A 16,574-nucleotide genomic window follows, 5' to 3' on the forward strand; every position below is an offset into this window, starting at 1 on the left:
TATTTGAATATAGATGTTTATCCATAATCATAAGCATGGCCCCAGCCTTTGTCTGACAACCAGCATGAACATCTGCAGCACTAAAGTAAGCTGTGAAAGCTGAGCTATATTAGAAATAAAATCAGAAAGCTGCATTTATTGTAGAAAATAGAAGGGGCAAGAGAGATGATACGCTGGCATCACCTACCAACAGGAACAAGAAACCAATGATCAGGAGGAGGAACACTGGTTGAGAGATTTCCTCCCCATCCTAAGAGTTGCAGCTGCTAATGAGAGAATATATATGCCATGAACATATAAAATATAGATTTATATATACAAATATACAATAGGAAAGAGTCAGTATACAAATACTTACATGTAAAAATAGCTGTTTACTTTCCCCTTTTCATGATTTACAAAAGCATACAAAGTTTCCTGTTGGTTAATGTTTAAGTAGTGTGAATAAACCCTGTGTGTCATGTTCCACACATAATTCTTTCAAGTGTTCACAGTATTGGCTATTACAGTGTTAAATCTGACATTCCAGATGTTAAAATATTCATAGGACACATTCTAAACTTAAAGCATTAATTTAAATACAGTTTAAATAAAACTCACATGTGTAGTTGAATTATGGTCATATTACAAATGAGTCTACTGCTGTTGAAAACTTTCCATGAGGATAAGCTCGGAAATACATATTTCAACTAGAGATGAGCATATTTTAAAATTCTTGAACTGCCTCTTGATGTGCAGATAATACTGCAAGGTAGTGAGTTCTTTCAACTCAGTCTGAAGCAATGCAAGCTGAGAGAACTCAGTATTACAAATTATCCTCAGTAGGAAAGTGGATGCACAGAACAATTCTCCGTCAGATCCAGACACGCTGTCACTTTCTTCAAATACCCAACAGACAAGAATAAATGACAGGTACCATTGGTTTTGTGTTAAGAATAAATGCTCTGTAGCATTCTTCATCAGGAAAGTGTTTTATGGACTTAAATTAATCCTCACAACTCCCTTGTCAGGTTGATAGACACTATCCCAATTTTTAAAGATGGAGAAACTGGAGATTTAAAATTAATAATGATGGGAAATACTGTCAAAAACCTGGTATTTGGATGTTGGAGCAATTCAAAGGCACAACTGCAGCAAATGGAGATGTTCATGAGGCAACTTTACACTAACCAGCTTCGGCACTGACAGCAGGCTTGGTGCAACAGCCAAAGATTCATCATGGGCTGCAAAAACTGTCTTTGCTAAGTGCCACGCTGTTAGAGCTAAACTGTGGGACAACAGCCTCAAAAAGTACAAAAACCACATCATGCAAGATGGTGCAGCCTGACCAGGGTGGAAGGAAGCTGCATTTCAGAAGTTATGAATTGCTCAGGAGCCTTGAGTAAATATTATCTTCTCATGTGAAAGTAGTGTGCAATTCAAGAACCACGTTTAGCTCATCTCTAATTTTGCCATATATGCAAGTGTTCACATATAGCAATGTATGCAGGGTTTTTTTTTTAAATTTCCTCACTCATAGACCTTGGAGGTCTATATTTTTCCTCATATTTCTTTTGTGGAAAATTTCTACTTAATACCACAAATGGAACTAGAGCTGCAGTACTGCAAATGAGCTACAAATACTAATTTTAATTAACTAAGGTGATGGACACGTTTTAAAGGACCACCGTGTTCTCTGTGTGCACCTGTATATACAGGAAATCTCATCTGCCTTTAACTGCTACTGCCTTGAAGTAAAATCCAGTTTAAGTATAAAGTGCATTGTGTGGAGTAAAACCCTAAGAAATAACAAACAATGTGTCTGCCTTCCACAGATTGATTAATTTTGCTTAACAGCTGAACCATCACCCTCTTTGTCTTCTACTTTTTAGTTTAATGTTACCTAGGCTGAGAAAGGCCAGCCAGATGTAAGCAAAATTATTGTAAACTGAGACATTTTTGTAATATGCTGTTAAGGGAGAGTTAAGAAAACGAGTATCAAGACACTGTCCAGTTGGGGTGTGTAAATATTATTGTGTGCTTCTTTGCCCATTTAGCAAATACTTTCTTTTCCGTGATAAACCTGTGGCCTCCATATGGAGCATTTTCATGCAGAAAGTATTCCTCACACTCATCTCTTCCTGGCTCATAATAGTGGTAGGGAACTTTACGAAAGCCTTCAGACCTAGGGAAAAAAAAAAGATAAACTTAAGTACTACTTGCAAGAAAAGCATTAATACATACTGCACCTGAATTCACTGAAATCCTTTCCACGTGTCAGCACCTGAACTCCTTTGCTAAATTGTATAACAGCTCTTTCATTACAGCAAGATTTGTATGAATTTTCCTATAGAAAATGAAGCTACATGTATCTCTCAAAATACACTGATCTTATCTGTCAGTAAGAAGCTGATGGGCCAGTTCTTATGGGTACTGCACGTTTTGCTTAACCTGTGAGAACTCAGTCCACAATGCTCCATCCCTAAGCAAAGTCTTCTCTTTAGATAGTCCCAACTCTTTAAACCGGTTCTTGAATTGTCTGAATAAGGCAATTATAAGAACAATATACATTATAAGTAGGTAATGCAGTCAGAATTGCAGCTTTAAGGAAACCCATCCTTCTCTGCTGCCAACAGACTGAAGTGCTATCATGCTGTTAACTGGTTTTACACCAGGGCTATGCAATGCCAGCTTGGCTGAACTCTGTGAGGACAACTTTAGTCCTGTCACCCCTCATCTCAGGACGTCTACTGTGTTTTCATAAACAAAGAACAACATATGTTCATTCCATCTGGATGACTCACTCAATCAGTGAGATCTGCAAGTTCTAAAAAGTCAGTCTCTAATGTTAAGATACCCTTATTAAACAGCTGTGACTCAAATTCTTTTTCTTTTTTTTTTTTTTTTTTTTAGGGTCTGCCAGGAATAAGTCCCACACTGGAGTAACACAGAATATGGAGTGAGAGTCTGCACAAAGGAGCTGAGGACCCACTGGAGTGGTGGTTACATGCAAGACTTGAACCACCCTAGGTACAGAAGAATAGATTTGTACTAGTATCATACATTGTTTATGACATTTCCTGCTTTTCTGAATAAGGAATAGTTTCATTTTATATTTTACTACCATATGCTGGAGATTAAAGCATTTAACTTGGCCTTTTAAAAATTGTGTTTAGAGTTATACTTCTGACAATAGGATTAATCCATTGTCACTGTAAGGTCACTAACAGTAGTTGGTTGGAATTTATGTCAGTTTACTGTGATAAAGCTTGCAGGACTTGTTTTATTATCTAATTAGAACCCCCCTACTACTCAAAACAAGCCATATATAACCTAGAAAGTTCAAGTAGGTTGCTCGATAGTGGTGAAATGTAATTTCAGGTAACTATCCCGGGCTAATCAGTTTCTTTCACTTCCAGGTGTATTTGGTATTCAGAGAACTAATATATTAGTATTTCCTCTATAGATTTGTTTTAGGAGTAGAAGTAAGTACTTTTGTCAGGAGAGTATGAACATACTTTGTTTCCAGCTAATTCAGAAACTGCAAAAGATCTTTGATTAAAAATAGTTCCTTATGACATCTGATGTTAGATTTTGTAAATGTTTTTATTTTATCAACATCAAATGCCATATCAGGACTAAATATGCTGACAATAGTGTCACATCAATGCAAAACACTGGGAAATGACTGCCTGATCCATTTTTTGGATTTATGATATTAAAATCAATTGTGAAATTTTGACAAGACATCAGAATTGTAGATGCATGAAAATAATTTCCTGTGATCTTACTTGCAGTAGGTGTCATTTATCATCCCATAGACATGAATTCCATAGCAGGCATCCATAGCCAAAATTAAGGTAAACCAACCCGTACTGAGATATGAACCTGACTGGACTCTGTAAAAATAGAACATACACAAAACAAATTGCAATGAGAAATTATCAACACTTTATCAAAGAAATATAATCTATTACCTGGGACAAAAGGCATTAAGCAACTTGACAATCTGTCAAAACCATACAATTATTTTGAATTATTTATAGATACACTCTCATTCTTGCCAGCTTGGGGCCTCAAGCTATTGTCCACAGAAAAAACACCATGTTAAATATCTGAAGTCAAACACTGCATCTCTCATAAGACAGAAAATAATTTATTTTTACATCTGAAAGACAGCAATTAGTAGAGTGTGTAAAATGAGATAAAGTTCACCAAAAAGCAGACTACTGGCAGATTTTGTTCTGTGTGCATGTACGTATGCACCATCCCCTTCCACAAGCAAAATCTTAATCTGCAGTGGCCTATCCTCCGCTTGAAAATTCACACACTAATGAAACTTTTAATGACATTTTGGTAGAAAACCATCTAATACAAGGCTTTCAAAAACAAAATTTTGTGCATATCCCCTTACATAAGTTTGTGTTAACCTAATGAAATTCAGCAAGGGCAAGTGTAGGGTACTGCACCTGGGGAGGAATAACCCCATGCAGCAGTACAGGTTGGGGGCTGACCTCCTGGAGAGCAGCTCTGTGGAAAGGGACCTGGGAGTCCTGGTGGACAACAGGATGACCATGAGCCAGCAATGTGCCCTGGTGGCCAAGAAGGCCAATGGCATCTTGGGTGCATCAAGAAGTGTGGCCAGCAGGTCGATGGAGGTCATCCTCCCCCTCTACTCTGCCTTGGTGAGGCCGCACCTGGAGTACTGTGTCCAGTTCTGGGCTCCCTTGTTCAAGAGGGACAGGGATCTGCTGGAGAGGGTCCAGCAAAGGGCTACAAAGATGATTAGGGGATTAGAACATCTTTCTTATGAGGAAAGACTGAGGGACTTGGGTCTTTTTAGTCTAGAGAAAAGAAGATTGAGGGGGGATCTTATCAATGCTTATAAATACTTAAAGGGAGGGTGCCAGGGGCATGGGAACAGTCTTTTTTCAGTGGTGCCCAGTGATAGGACAAGAGGTAACGGGCACAAACTTGAACATAGGAAGTTCCATTTTAACATGAGGAGGAACTTCTTTACTTTGAGGGTGGCAGAGCAGTGGAATGGGCTGCCCAGAGAGGTGGTGGAGTCTCCCACACTGGAGACATTCAAAACCTGTCCGGGACACCTACTTGCTGTAGGTGACCCTGCTCTGGCAGGGGGGCTGGACTAGATGATCTCCAGAGGTCCCTTCCAACCCTGACCATTCTGTGATTCTGTGATCATTCTTTAAGATAACATAGCAGAGAAAAAACCACAGAAGGACAGTGCCCAGATCGATAACCTTTGCTCAAATAACTAGTTGCATTAAGTCAGTCTAAAAGTGTTACCTGCATGATTGAGAACAAATGACACGTGTAAGGACTTGTCTCACACATTGGCTATGTGAGCAAATGTATTCATTGTTAATTGCAGACCACATCCTGTTCAGTCTGCTCACACAAGTGTTACCAATTGGGTACTGGGAGTCAACAGAGCTACCCATATAACCTGGCCAAGCAACACCTACTGCTTTAAGTAGGTCTCATAAGTAATCCTCATAAGTAATAAGAACACACTTAGTCTTCCCTGCTTACACACTGGTTGAAGTCCAGCTTTGTGCATGCATTGCTTTCAGTTTGACTGAAATCAATGAAAATAATTACCTTAAAATTATAAATAACTTGTCCAATTTCCAAAGAAAGATATCACAGAAGTCATAGAACCACCTTAATAGAGCCCCAACTTTGGCTCAGTTTGAGAGAGCTGAAAGTGAGTGACAGGAGGGGATAATTTAGCTTTATGCACATCATCTAGCTCTTAGCTTTTGGGTACAGCAGGGAGCAGTCTGTTCTCCCTCATAAGTTAAAGTAGCCTAAGGTTTGCACACAATTAAGTTTTGCTGCAAAAGAACTAAGAGGTAGGCCTATGTGCAAATTAGTTATCCCCATCAACAAAATCATCTGAAAACATTTTCATCCTGGGGTAGGAACAAAGTTTCCATGTGGAAAAAATTACCATATAGCAACTTATCTGGCCTGTAAAACCCAACTTTCCTGCGAGACAGCAGAATCAACCTCAAGTGTTTCTTCCTGGTTCAGAGCAAGAACTTACTATGGTCTTCTGCCTCCCAGGTAAATCTGCCAATCATTGGCTTTCGCTCAAATTCTGTGTTAATTCCGTGCTCTTTCTTGTTGAAGTTTGACTAAATACTAATTAAGATGATGGGTGAAAAAGTAGTTGTACAACCTTTATAATGACATTTACCCAACACATACAGGACTGAGATTCAAATTCATTCCCTGATGAATACCTCGTATTATGGATAGTAGAAAAGCTCCAAGAGCTTTACATTCCTAAAGAAACTCCAGTACACTCCAGTTTAAGCACATCTTATTTCTTTAGTGAAAAGCAATTATCTCAACTTCCAGAGATTTTTATTGTACTCAGGAACATTCAAAGTAGTTTGGACTACATCTTCTCTTCCTTGCCCATGTCTATCATCCTTCATGGGTTAGCTGGTGTGAATTTCTATCCCTAGCTTTCCTGAAACGTCCTTATCCTTAGGATAACTCCTAAGCATCTCTTTAGCTGTTTTTGTAAAGGACCATTCTGGAAACAATAAATAAAGGGCTAACTTAGCACTGAAGAATGACAAGTGGGAACAAAAGGCAGGGTGTCAAATACCCATGTTTCATTAGGTGGACACCAACTATAATTGTGCTTCTTTAGTTCATACGTTTATAGCCACAAAACTGTACATCTGTTTATCTGCCCTGTTAGGATCTTCATTTCTTCAAACAGAATGTTCTGCTTCTGTCTAGCAAAGGGAATTCCCAATCTGATTCACATTATTTCAGAATAACATTCTGCCATGATAAAAAGCTGCATTGCTTCTAACTTGCTTTCTGCTCTTGCACCAGAAGAACACTAGCCTTGAACTTTTAAAGCCATTTAGAATCATAATAACCATTTATAAGAATACTATGAAGATCAGGACCCTTCCGATAATGGAGGTTTATTGGAGAGTACTATATTGACAGTAGCATCTGAAATTTGCTATACTCAGGAGGAAAAAGGAATTTTAAAAAAGAATTAATCAATATTTCATGTCTTGTTTTAACACCATTGGACCTTAGTCCTCTCATCTATATACTACACTGGCAGGATAAATAAAAACAGCAGAGTGAGTTCCCAGATACCTTCCCTGGGAGATGAAGTACATGACAGAATACAGATTATATACTTTACTTTAAAACAAAGCACTTACATTCCTCTCATTTTTGACTCTGAAGATACATAGGGATACAAGGGAATATACTTAAACAGTGGGGATTCTGGATGATTTGGTAACACCTTAGAATTCAATCTGATACCGTAAACACTTTCAACATTCTAATGAAAGCAATATTAGAAATGTGAAAACAATTTTAGCTGTCCCTAAAAAGTCATAAATCTCTGAATACCTTTAAAAATATAATCCCATAAAACTGTAGTGCAAAGCAATGTCTCAGCCCTTGCTATTATGCTAACACCATGCACTCAATTTCTTTCTCTACAGGAGAGTTTTACATGTGTTTTGGCCAGGGCTTTTTGAGGCTCATTAGAAAGAGTTCCTCTTCTTACTGTAATTGCATTCAAATTTAAAATTTTACACAAGAAAAGAATTCTCCATTTACGTGTGGCATAAGGCTATGTTACTGCACAAACCTGAGGGAAAGAGGACATTAATCCCAAAATAGGGAAAAAAGGAGTTTGTTAAACATCATCCATAGAACTACTATAGGCAAATCTATTGTGAAATATGTGTGTGCAGCAAATCCAAAATTGTTCCCTATGGCTCACAGTGACTTTTTCTTATACTCTAAAATTAATGGGGGACCATATCTAGGCAGGAAATTGTCTCAACAGCTCAGGAGAAAATAATGCACTATTTTTCAAAAAATGCATTTAAAAAGAAGATGGTTTTGCTTTCAAGACATGATTTACAACAGGATGCAGCAATAAAAATGCAATGCTCACAAGAAGTTACTTTGTCTGTTTATCTTGAAAATGAAAGCTTATTTTGCATACTTCCTACATTATTAGGATTCTTAAAGAAATGTTAGTTATTGGAATGTAATTCATTCTGTTAAATACCATCCAGCATTTCAATAAAGTACATAGGCATATGCTTAACATTAAACACATGAAAATACCAATGGAACCAACTTAATTAAGATACTTGAAACAAAATATACAGTTGCCTATCTTGCTCATAGTGAAGGTTTAAGTGCTTAAAATGTCATTATTACATCTCAGAATATAAAAGTAAGCTCCAAGATTAATAGTTTCAAGTCTCAAAACATAGAATTTGCATTTTTAGTAATGCTTTCCATAAACTCCAGTAGAAAGAACTGACTATAGTTTCTCACAATACCTTAAAAAGGAGATTGCCTTCTATATTTTAGAAGGCAATGGTAAAAATCACATTTAGGATTGCTAGAATTATAATGTATGATACATAAAGGTTTAATTAAAAATTAATTAAAAATAAGAGCAATTAGACAGGGTTCTTTAGCCTTAGCTTTCCAATATTCTACAAAAAGCATAAGAAATTGATATAAAGAAGATGGAATAGAGAGCGCCCCATAAAAATGTTGGTGACTGAAATTCATCTTCTTTGACATCTATAACCATGCTTTGATGTAGGCTAAATGAAGGAAAAACTGGTTCCTTCTCTTATCAGGGGAAAATGGAAGAACATCAAATATTTTCTTAATGATCAAGGGCAGGTGAGTTCAAATTGGGTAAAAGTTTTGTTGTCACTTGAGTTCTGATTTTACCATAGAATTCCAGGAAGTTCTTTTCTTTGTTCAATTGTTCCAGGATTTTTTATGTGCACAATCAATTCTAGCTTTATGGTTTAACGGACTGTAATTTCCAGTGGGGACTTCAGTGGTAAAAAAATAGAACTGAAAAAAAAAAAAGTTTGTTAAGGCAGAGGTGATCTGTAGACAAGCATTTTCATGTCAATCTCATTGCAGAAAAGAATTTAGAAGCCTATTTTTTAATTCTTTGCTGGGAGAAATTAAAGAGCACAGAAGGTCAATTAAGAGTACTAATTAAGATGAAAAACGAAGAAATTTTAGGACTTCAAGAAGCTATTAAGTAACAGAGAGCTTGCCAAAAGCATTAACTGGACACTTCTCCTTTTTTGCTTTATTTAAGAATATTGCAGTAAAATAAAATTCAACAATGACAGATTGAAATGACAAGATTCTCCAGGCCAATTCATTGACAAAAAAAATATCTTTTCATAAAGATTGTTTATAGACTCTAATCCTCAGATGACCCTCCTACCAAACTACTGAATTAGCAGTAGCTTTATCTGCAGCAGCTTGTCAGGCCCCTTGATTAATAAAGAAGTATAAATAAGGGTATCGTTCTAAAGAAACTAAGAGACGTGTAACCCACAGAGCGGAGGCTTCATAATGTGAGATGTCCTTCCAACATGCTAAAAGATTTGTAAAAATGATTCAAAGTAAATAGAAATATTTTTAAGACCTGTGTCAAGATTAGCTTAGACTGTGTTCAGGTAGACATGTCTCTGGTACTTACTTGTATCTGCAGAGCTTGAAGATACCGTTAATCTTCTGGGAGGGGCTCAGTATAGTCTGTCTCTCTGCCACTCACCCCACGTCAGCCTCATCTCAGGAACGAGGGCAGAATGTACATGTCCCCTCTGCACTCTCTTGTTAAAGACAACCAGCTCTTTTTCTCCCTGGATTATTGTAGGTTTTTGTATTGCTGAATAAGAGTATGTTTCCTTACAACTAGAAATATGGAAAATTGATCTACACCAGCACAAACTGGTGATCCATTACTTAATTCTATACTAACCAAATGAATGTTACCATTGTACTTATGTTGACTGAGAGTTCTCTTTTTTTCTGAGGAAGCATCTCTGAATATAACTGCTGAACAACTCTTCATCTTCGCAAAATTAAACGCCCACATTCCCCAAGTTATAGGTTTGGTCTATGCCTTCCTCTTCATATCAAAAGTAGACTTGTAAATGACAGATTAGAATACAATGACAGAAAAATGCCCCCACCCCTGAGAGAATAGCAAGGCTCATTTTCCTAGCACCTCTCCTTTGAGGATCACATATACATCTCCGTATATGTTTTCTTGAGAGAAAAAAAGGAAGTACTTTTGGTACAGGAGGAGGGTAAGACTCTAAATGCTGAAGGGTATTAGCACTACCCTAGATTTAATTCTGTTTTCTGTAAGACTCGGTGCTTTGTTGCTAATAATTTCATTATATACTTTCTGCAGAAAAAAAATAGCACAAGAGCAATGAAGACACAAGCACAGAGAATTGATTTCACCTGGTAAAAATGGTTGCTATTTCTGCATTATAAAGATACCTGTTAGGCAGTTGTTTATCATAATTATTCATTCTTTTGTACGTGTGTGCGTGCACGCATGTGCTTGCTTTGCATTCCATAACAATGCAGGACATCTAATAATAAACACCCATGCCCCTCTAGCAGTGAGCAGACTGTCTCACATATTCAAAAGCCCACACGGTGCTTCAGGTCATTCTGAAAAGTGAAACATTTATGTATGGACAGATGTTTTATTATCCATCATGTATGGTTTTATGCGAAGCTTAAACAAGTGGAATGCATTATGAACAGCACAGACCACATTCCAGATTCTGACAGTGGCTCTGCCCAGAAAGATTTACCTGAAAATGGAAAAGTGATGCACTCCTGCCAGCCCAAAGTCTTGGTAGATCATCCTTACTGTGAATACTGAAAACAAACTGCAGTCAGGTGGCATACTGTCCAATTAATCTCCACAAATATAGGGTTTCTATCTATATTAATACTGCACCAATGGAACACAGAGGACAATAGTCAGTTTAATTTACTACAAACCTGCAGTAAAGGCTACTCCTAGGTCACAAACTAGCCCATGAGAATCTGTCCTCACAAACTGATTTAAAAAGAGATTAAACAATTAATAAATCCTATGTCAAAATGGCCATGAATAAAAAAGACAAGAAGGACATTTCTGAATGATCACAACAGGAACAGAGAAACGATGGCTTTGTATTTAACTGCATCTAATTAAAAAAAAATACAACTATTTGACTTACTATTTACAATTTTTGGCAAGACAGGCAAAAACAATATTAGAAGTAAGGAAGAATCTGTTACTGCAATTACTGAAATCCACACGACATCTGCTCGGCTATGTAATTTATGCATATAGTTCCAATCTTTGTGGTGTGTACACATTTTTTTTATTTCTTTTCTCTCTTTCTCTGCTCTATTCAATATACACATGGAAACCTGAGACAATGGAGAAAAAAAAAGGGCAGCTTAAAGAAATTGACTTCTGCTGCCCAGGCTTCTGTAGCTTCCTCATATCTGATTCCTTGACCTGGCTTTGATGCATCTCCGCTCAGTTGTGAACTCAGGCAACAAGAGAAAGAAGTTATTTCATCCAGGCAGAGAGGGCTCCTTCAGGTGCCTGTGCTGCTGAGCTCAGAGAAGAAAAGGAGAATTCCCATTTATCAAGAGTAATCAGAGAGGTCCAGCTTGCTGCAAAGCATACAGAAAAGAAACAAGACTAAAGAATTATAATTGTAAATACCACCTTCTAAGCTGATATATACATATCATGTATATTATTTTGAGGTGATTCCTGTGCGAGAAAACCTGTGCTAATCTTTTCAAGTTGAATGGCATCCTCTGCAGAGAACAAGAGTTGCTAGCTAAATTTCTTACAGCTGTTGGGCTTCTGCAGCTCGCATTGACTCTTCAGATACAAACTGTGCTCTTGGTGCAAACTGTTTACAGATCAGTAAATCCCAATCCCAGTATTTTTTATCTGCACTCTCTTCCCTAGTCTTCTTGTTTCCAGAAATACATATTCTTTTGCTTTCTCTTGAATCCTCTTGAATTCTCTTGAATTCTTTATTTCCCTTTCTTAAGTACAAACTGTGGTCTGAGGCACAGACCACGCTACAGCATGTTCTCAAGTTATTAGTAAAAGATGCCTTTTCTAAGTGCCCTGGTTGCAGTTGCCACCTGAGACCTGAAGTCAAGCAGTTTATGCATGATTACCAATAACCTTGACCCACTGGAGGTGTATTGTGCAGAAATAGAAGTGTGTGGCGCCACAGATCTCCATTTGCACTTGGATTTGCTTGATGAGCAAATGGACATTTAAATCACAGAAGTGTGGACCATTACAACCATGCAGTTATGTTTGGAACAAAGGGAAACTAAATTCACATAAGCAGATTTGAGGGCTAAGCTGTTGGCATCTTTACACAGCCATTTTTCTCTTCAAAAATCACCTGAGTAAAATCCACTCCACCCTTAGGAAGACTGAGCTTATCAGGAAATGCAACTTTTCTGGTCTATGCCAGCATAGCACTTGCTCCACAGTACAATCACTTATGTTTGCAGTGGTTGAAGCAAATAGGAGGTAATGCCAAATCTGCTTTCCCTGGACAGTACTCAAGCCTGCAAGTTAGTTGTGGCACCGTGGTGTACTCCTGTCCCACCACTCTCCACTTCCCATTGGCCTATGCTAAATCAAAGACTTACTGCAATGCCTGATGGCTGTGACAAAGGGAGTGATGGCTGAAACCTTGACACAGGTTTCACAGCTTGTGCCATGAGCCTCCATGGGGCAGCTTCTCTTCATCAGTAGCTGCATGCAGTTTGCTGAGCGCCAGTTCAACATTTTCCCACAGCATGAAAGGGAGTGGAGAAGGATTTAGATTTTCATCTTTTGTTACCAAAAATGAATCAAAACGCAAAAATATGCCAAGTGGAAGAAAAAAAGACAACAGTGACTTTTTCCTGCATCTACATTTAAACCAATACTTGCTGTCTTGGGTCTGCACGTTTTTCTCCAGGGAGGATGTAAACTAAACAGAGCTGCAGTTAATCCAGGATCCCCAAAGAGGATTAATTAAGCAGGCTTTCCCACCCTTTTCTTTTGGTACTAAAGGGCACTTACTACTCCTAGCTGCATATTTTAGTGAAATCTATTGTAGCTGCATACAGAAGAAATTTCTTGATCAGCTCTTACCTTGTCAAGACAAGATACTGAAGGGAGTTCATTTAACCTTAGCTGAAAGCAGCTTGAATTTTTCATAAACATTTTCTATTAGGTTTTTTATTTTATGATTAAAGCAAAAAATATGAGACAACTTTCTAAAGGTGCACATTGAATGTTTGTGACATTGGGATGTGAGCAGAGGCTTTTATAAAGGTGTTTTGTTTTACTGCTATGGTGAAAATGAAAGAACAGCTAGCACGAGACTGTACCCTAACTATTCATTTGAGAGGGGAGGACACTGGATATTCAGCTGATAGAAGCCACATTGAGGTACATCAGCTGATATCCTTTTAAATTTTGTACAATCTGCAGTCGTTGTGTTAAGTCAATCACTACCTCTTTGATGTTAACATGGAAGTGAAGGCAGTGTTACATTTTTCTCCCAACATTTCACATTTATCTCAGAACTTTGCTTTTCACCAGGACGGATGCTCATCAAAAAAAAGCTTATGGAGGGACAGCCATAATATTTTTGGGAAGTTTCATTTCTGAAGGGAAGATATTCACTGAAAATGAGAACTCAAACCCCAGATAAGGCCTTCATCAGTGCACATCCCTCTATCAACAGCTTGTGTCTCCCCAACTGTGGTATTCATGAGTTTTTTCTGGTATTCTAGAATTCATTACTAATTTGTTGCTAAATTACTTACTGATTATTTACATTACAGTAGCATTGTGAATCCTCGCAGTGCAAGGCTCTATACAACCACACATGACAGTCCTTAACCCAAAGAGCTTAGCTGTTGAATAATCAAGGGAAAAAGATTCTTTGGAGAGCATACATCTTATTCCTAGTTCTCAGAGGGAACTGATGGATACTGAGATTTCCTCCCTTACATTTAAGGCATGTATATAAGCAGTAATTTAACATGCATGCGAAAGTCTCTGCACTGAGTATAGCAGGTAGAATGGAATAAAATAAATTCAAGACCTTCTAGTACTGTTCCATAGAAACTTCCTATGATATTGCATCGTTCTATAAAGCCACATTCTCTGAAATTGAATCCAGAGCCACAGTACTCTTCTTTACACTGCCTATTTGCACAAACCAAAAGTTCATTTTAGATTATGGAACTTCAATATTTTTAGCAAAAATGAAATCTTAAATCCAGACGAATTATTCTGATGTGGAAAAAAGGAGGTAAAAATAGAACTTGCGTGGGTCTGAATTTTAATTCAAATGCAAGAGGCCATAATGCAACCCATCAGTCAAGCTTTGAAGATGAACTGCTAATTAACACAGATGTTGCCTTCCTTTTTACTACCGTAACTTTCTCCAGATTAACCTTTCCTTAAAGTAAAAAAGGAACCAAGATATTTCTCTTTCCTTTTCTTTTTTTGAGGTGCAATTTAATGGAACACACAGACATATATAGGTATCATACTACTGTTTAGTATCAATATTAGGGTCTTGTTGCTTACTCTCTGTATTCCATCCAAATGTCTCTAGTCTTCTGCTGCTTTCTTAATTAACTCACCTCTGTCCAACTATTTAGAAAGAAGCAAATAATCCTAGCCTCTGAGTTACTGAAACTTCCCCTACCTTCTCCATTGCACTGTTTACACAGTAGCTGGCCTTTTGATGGGCACCTCTCGCTGATGTACACTGTGGACAGAAGAGGTTGAGGTCTAATTAAAGTCCCACTTGAAATATAGGGTCCCAAGTCCTCAGGACATGCAAGATTAGCTTTTGTCTTTCCCCTTCTTTTCACCAAGAGCTATTACATTTATGCACCAGGGTCTTCTGAAGGCCAGATGCCTGCAGCCACTGACACAAATATTTACACTGAAGGCAGCACCTTGATTGCAGACAGACATATTCAGCATAACATTGTTTTTTGTTGTTTTTTTTTTCTTCTCTCAGATGGCAGCCTTTGGAAAAAAGCGTGATACAGCAAACAAGTTACAAAAGCAGAAGACTGCCACAGATAAGCTCATAGGAAGAACAACTATGGTTCAGAGTAGATTCCCTTTTAGCCCACTGCACAGTTCCTTCAACATTGGACAATTTCAGACTATTTTCTTCCCATATTCACTGAGTAGACTGCAGGAGGGTAATTGTACAAATGGAAGCTGGGAGAAAAATCTCCATACTTATTAGAATGGCAGTGAAATGCTCTAAAAGAGAATTGTTATGGCTTCCCTGCTATCAACTGAAGTAGCAAATTAGTTAATTTTCTAAGTCTTTCACAATCCAGCTTTTTGAGAATAGTGCACTCAAGAATTATCAGACTAATCATCGAGCCAGCTCACTGTCAGTGTAAGCTAATGCCTAGTAACCAAGTATGGTGAAGAATTCAGTTAGCTTCAGGGATTTGATATTTCCAGTAAACCAAAGTTATTAGAACACATTCATGAAGCAGGACAGTGGTCCTTTGCTTTATAAATAAATACTCTGATTTCTCGTCCACATATTATATTGCTATTAGTGACATCATCTTTTCAGTGATTCCCAGTATCAGCTCGTCAAGACTTGGATACGTTGCCAATGCAGCTCTGCAGGCAAGCAGCTCTTTAGAAGGCCACATACCTGACAGCATACACAGAGGAGGCTGTGGCTGCATCAAAGGAGGAGGCATCAAAGTTCAGGACGTCACAGTTAACTGAATTCTTACCTATAAGATTTGCATAGCAAACATTAAAACAAACTAATTCATTACAACTGCAGCCGACTTGTTACAATGTAGATGACTCAACACTACATCTTTTTGGCACCAAATAGTAAAATTTAAACCTGCCAGAAATCTGTTACATAATTACATTACAGAGAACTTCAGGTAACACTAGTAGCTACATAGCTGGAAGGAACACCAGATTAAAAATTAAGAGTTCAATCACAAACACAATACCAGAGATAGCGTCACAATTAGTTTTACAAAACAACATCATTCTTTATGAGGCTTTTTCTTTGCCTCTTCATGCTATTTGCCTGATAAGCTCTTGCCAACAAACACATTATACTAATTACAATTAGTTATACAAAGTGTGGGACAACTGAAATGATTTATTGATTTTTCCTCACAAAATAAACCTTATTTTGAATTCCAAATATACAGTAAGAAAAAATAAAGCAGAAGCCCCAGATGGCATGTTTACTCCAGACGTATGAATGCGAATATACTTATAGAGACACTCGATCCATTTAAAACTTTAATCTTATGGTAGTTTGGAAAAATCAGATTTTATGCAATTAAATTCCTTTTCCCCTGAGCAGAGACATTTAAGGTATAAAGCCAAGAGCTGACCTGTTTTCAAAAAAACTTAGAACTAAGAGGATCTTCCAGCAATAGTTAAGAATAAAAGTGCCCAGGCCAACAAAGTATGCATGTTTGTCATGCAATATTAATGTGGCACTGACAATGTTTGCATTTGATATACTCTATTATCTACATGCAATCTGAAGAGGTGAAAGAATATGAAGCTGTGTTAAATATCTTTTTGTGTTAAATATCAATCTGTGGAAACTACCACTTCATATCTAGGCATGGAAATCATGAAGGAAACT

General features: G+C 37.5%; 1 protein-coding gene across 1 annotated transcript in view; it reads right to left on the reverse strand.

Annotated features, from left to right (window-relative positions):
- Positions 1-1,977: 1,977 nt before the first annotated feature.
- The window catches only part of ST6GALNAC3 (ST6 N-acetylgalactosaminide alpha-2,6-sialyltransferase 3), a gene marked incomplete at both ends in the record, with an annotated part of 72,679 nt that continues 58,082 nt past the window's right edge, over positions 1,978-16,574 (reverse strand). The window contains 2 exons of the mRNA XM_082484673.1: positions 1,978-2,164; positions 3,771-3,878. Coding sequence (XP_082340799.1) covers positions 1,978-2,164; positions 3,771-3,878 — 295 coding nt within the window. The remainder of the gene's footprint in view (positions 2,165-3,770; positions 3,879-16,574) is intronic.

The sequence above is a fragment of the Vanellus vanellus genome (assembly GCF_965231255.1).
Source record: "Vanellus vanellus genome assembly, chromosome: 5".
Lineage (NCBI taxonomy): Eukaryota > Metazoa > Chordata > Aves > Charadriiformes > Charadriidae > Vanellus > Vanellus vanellus.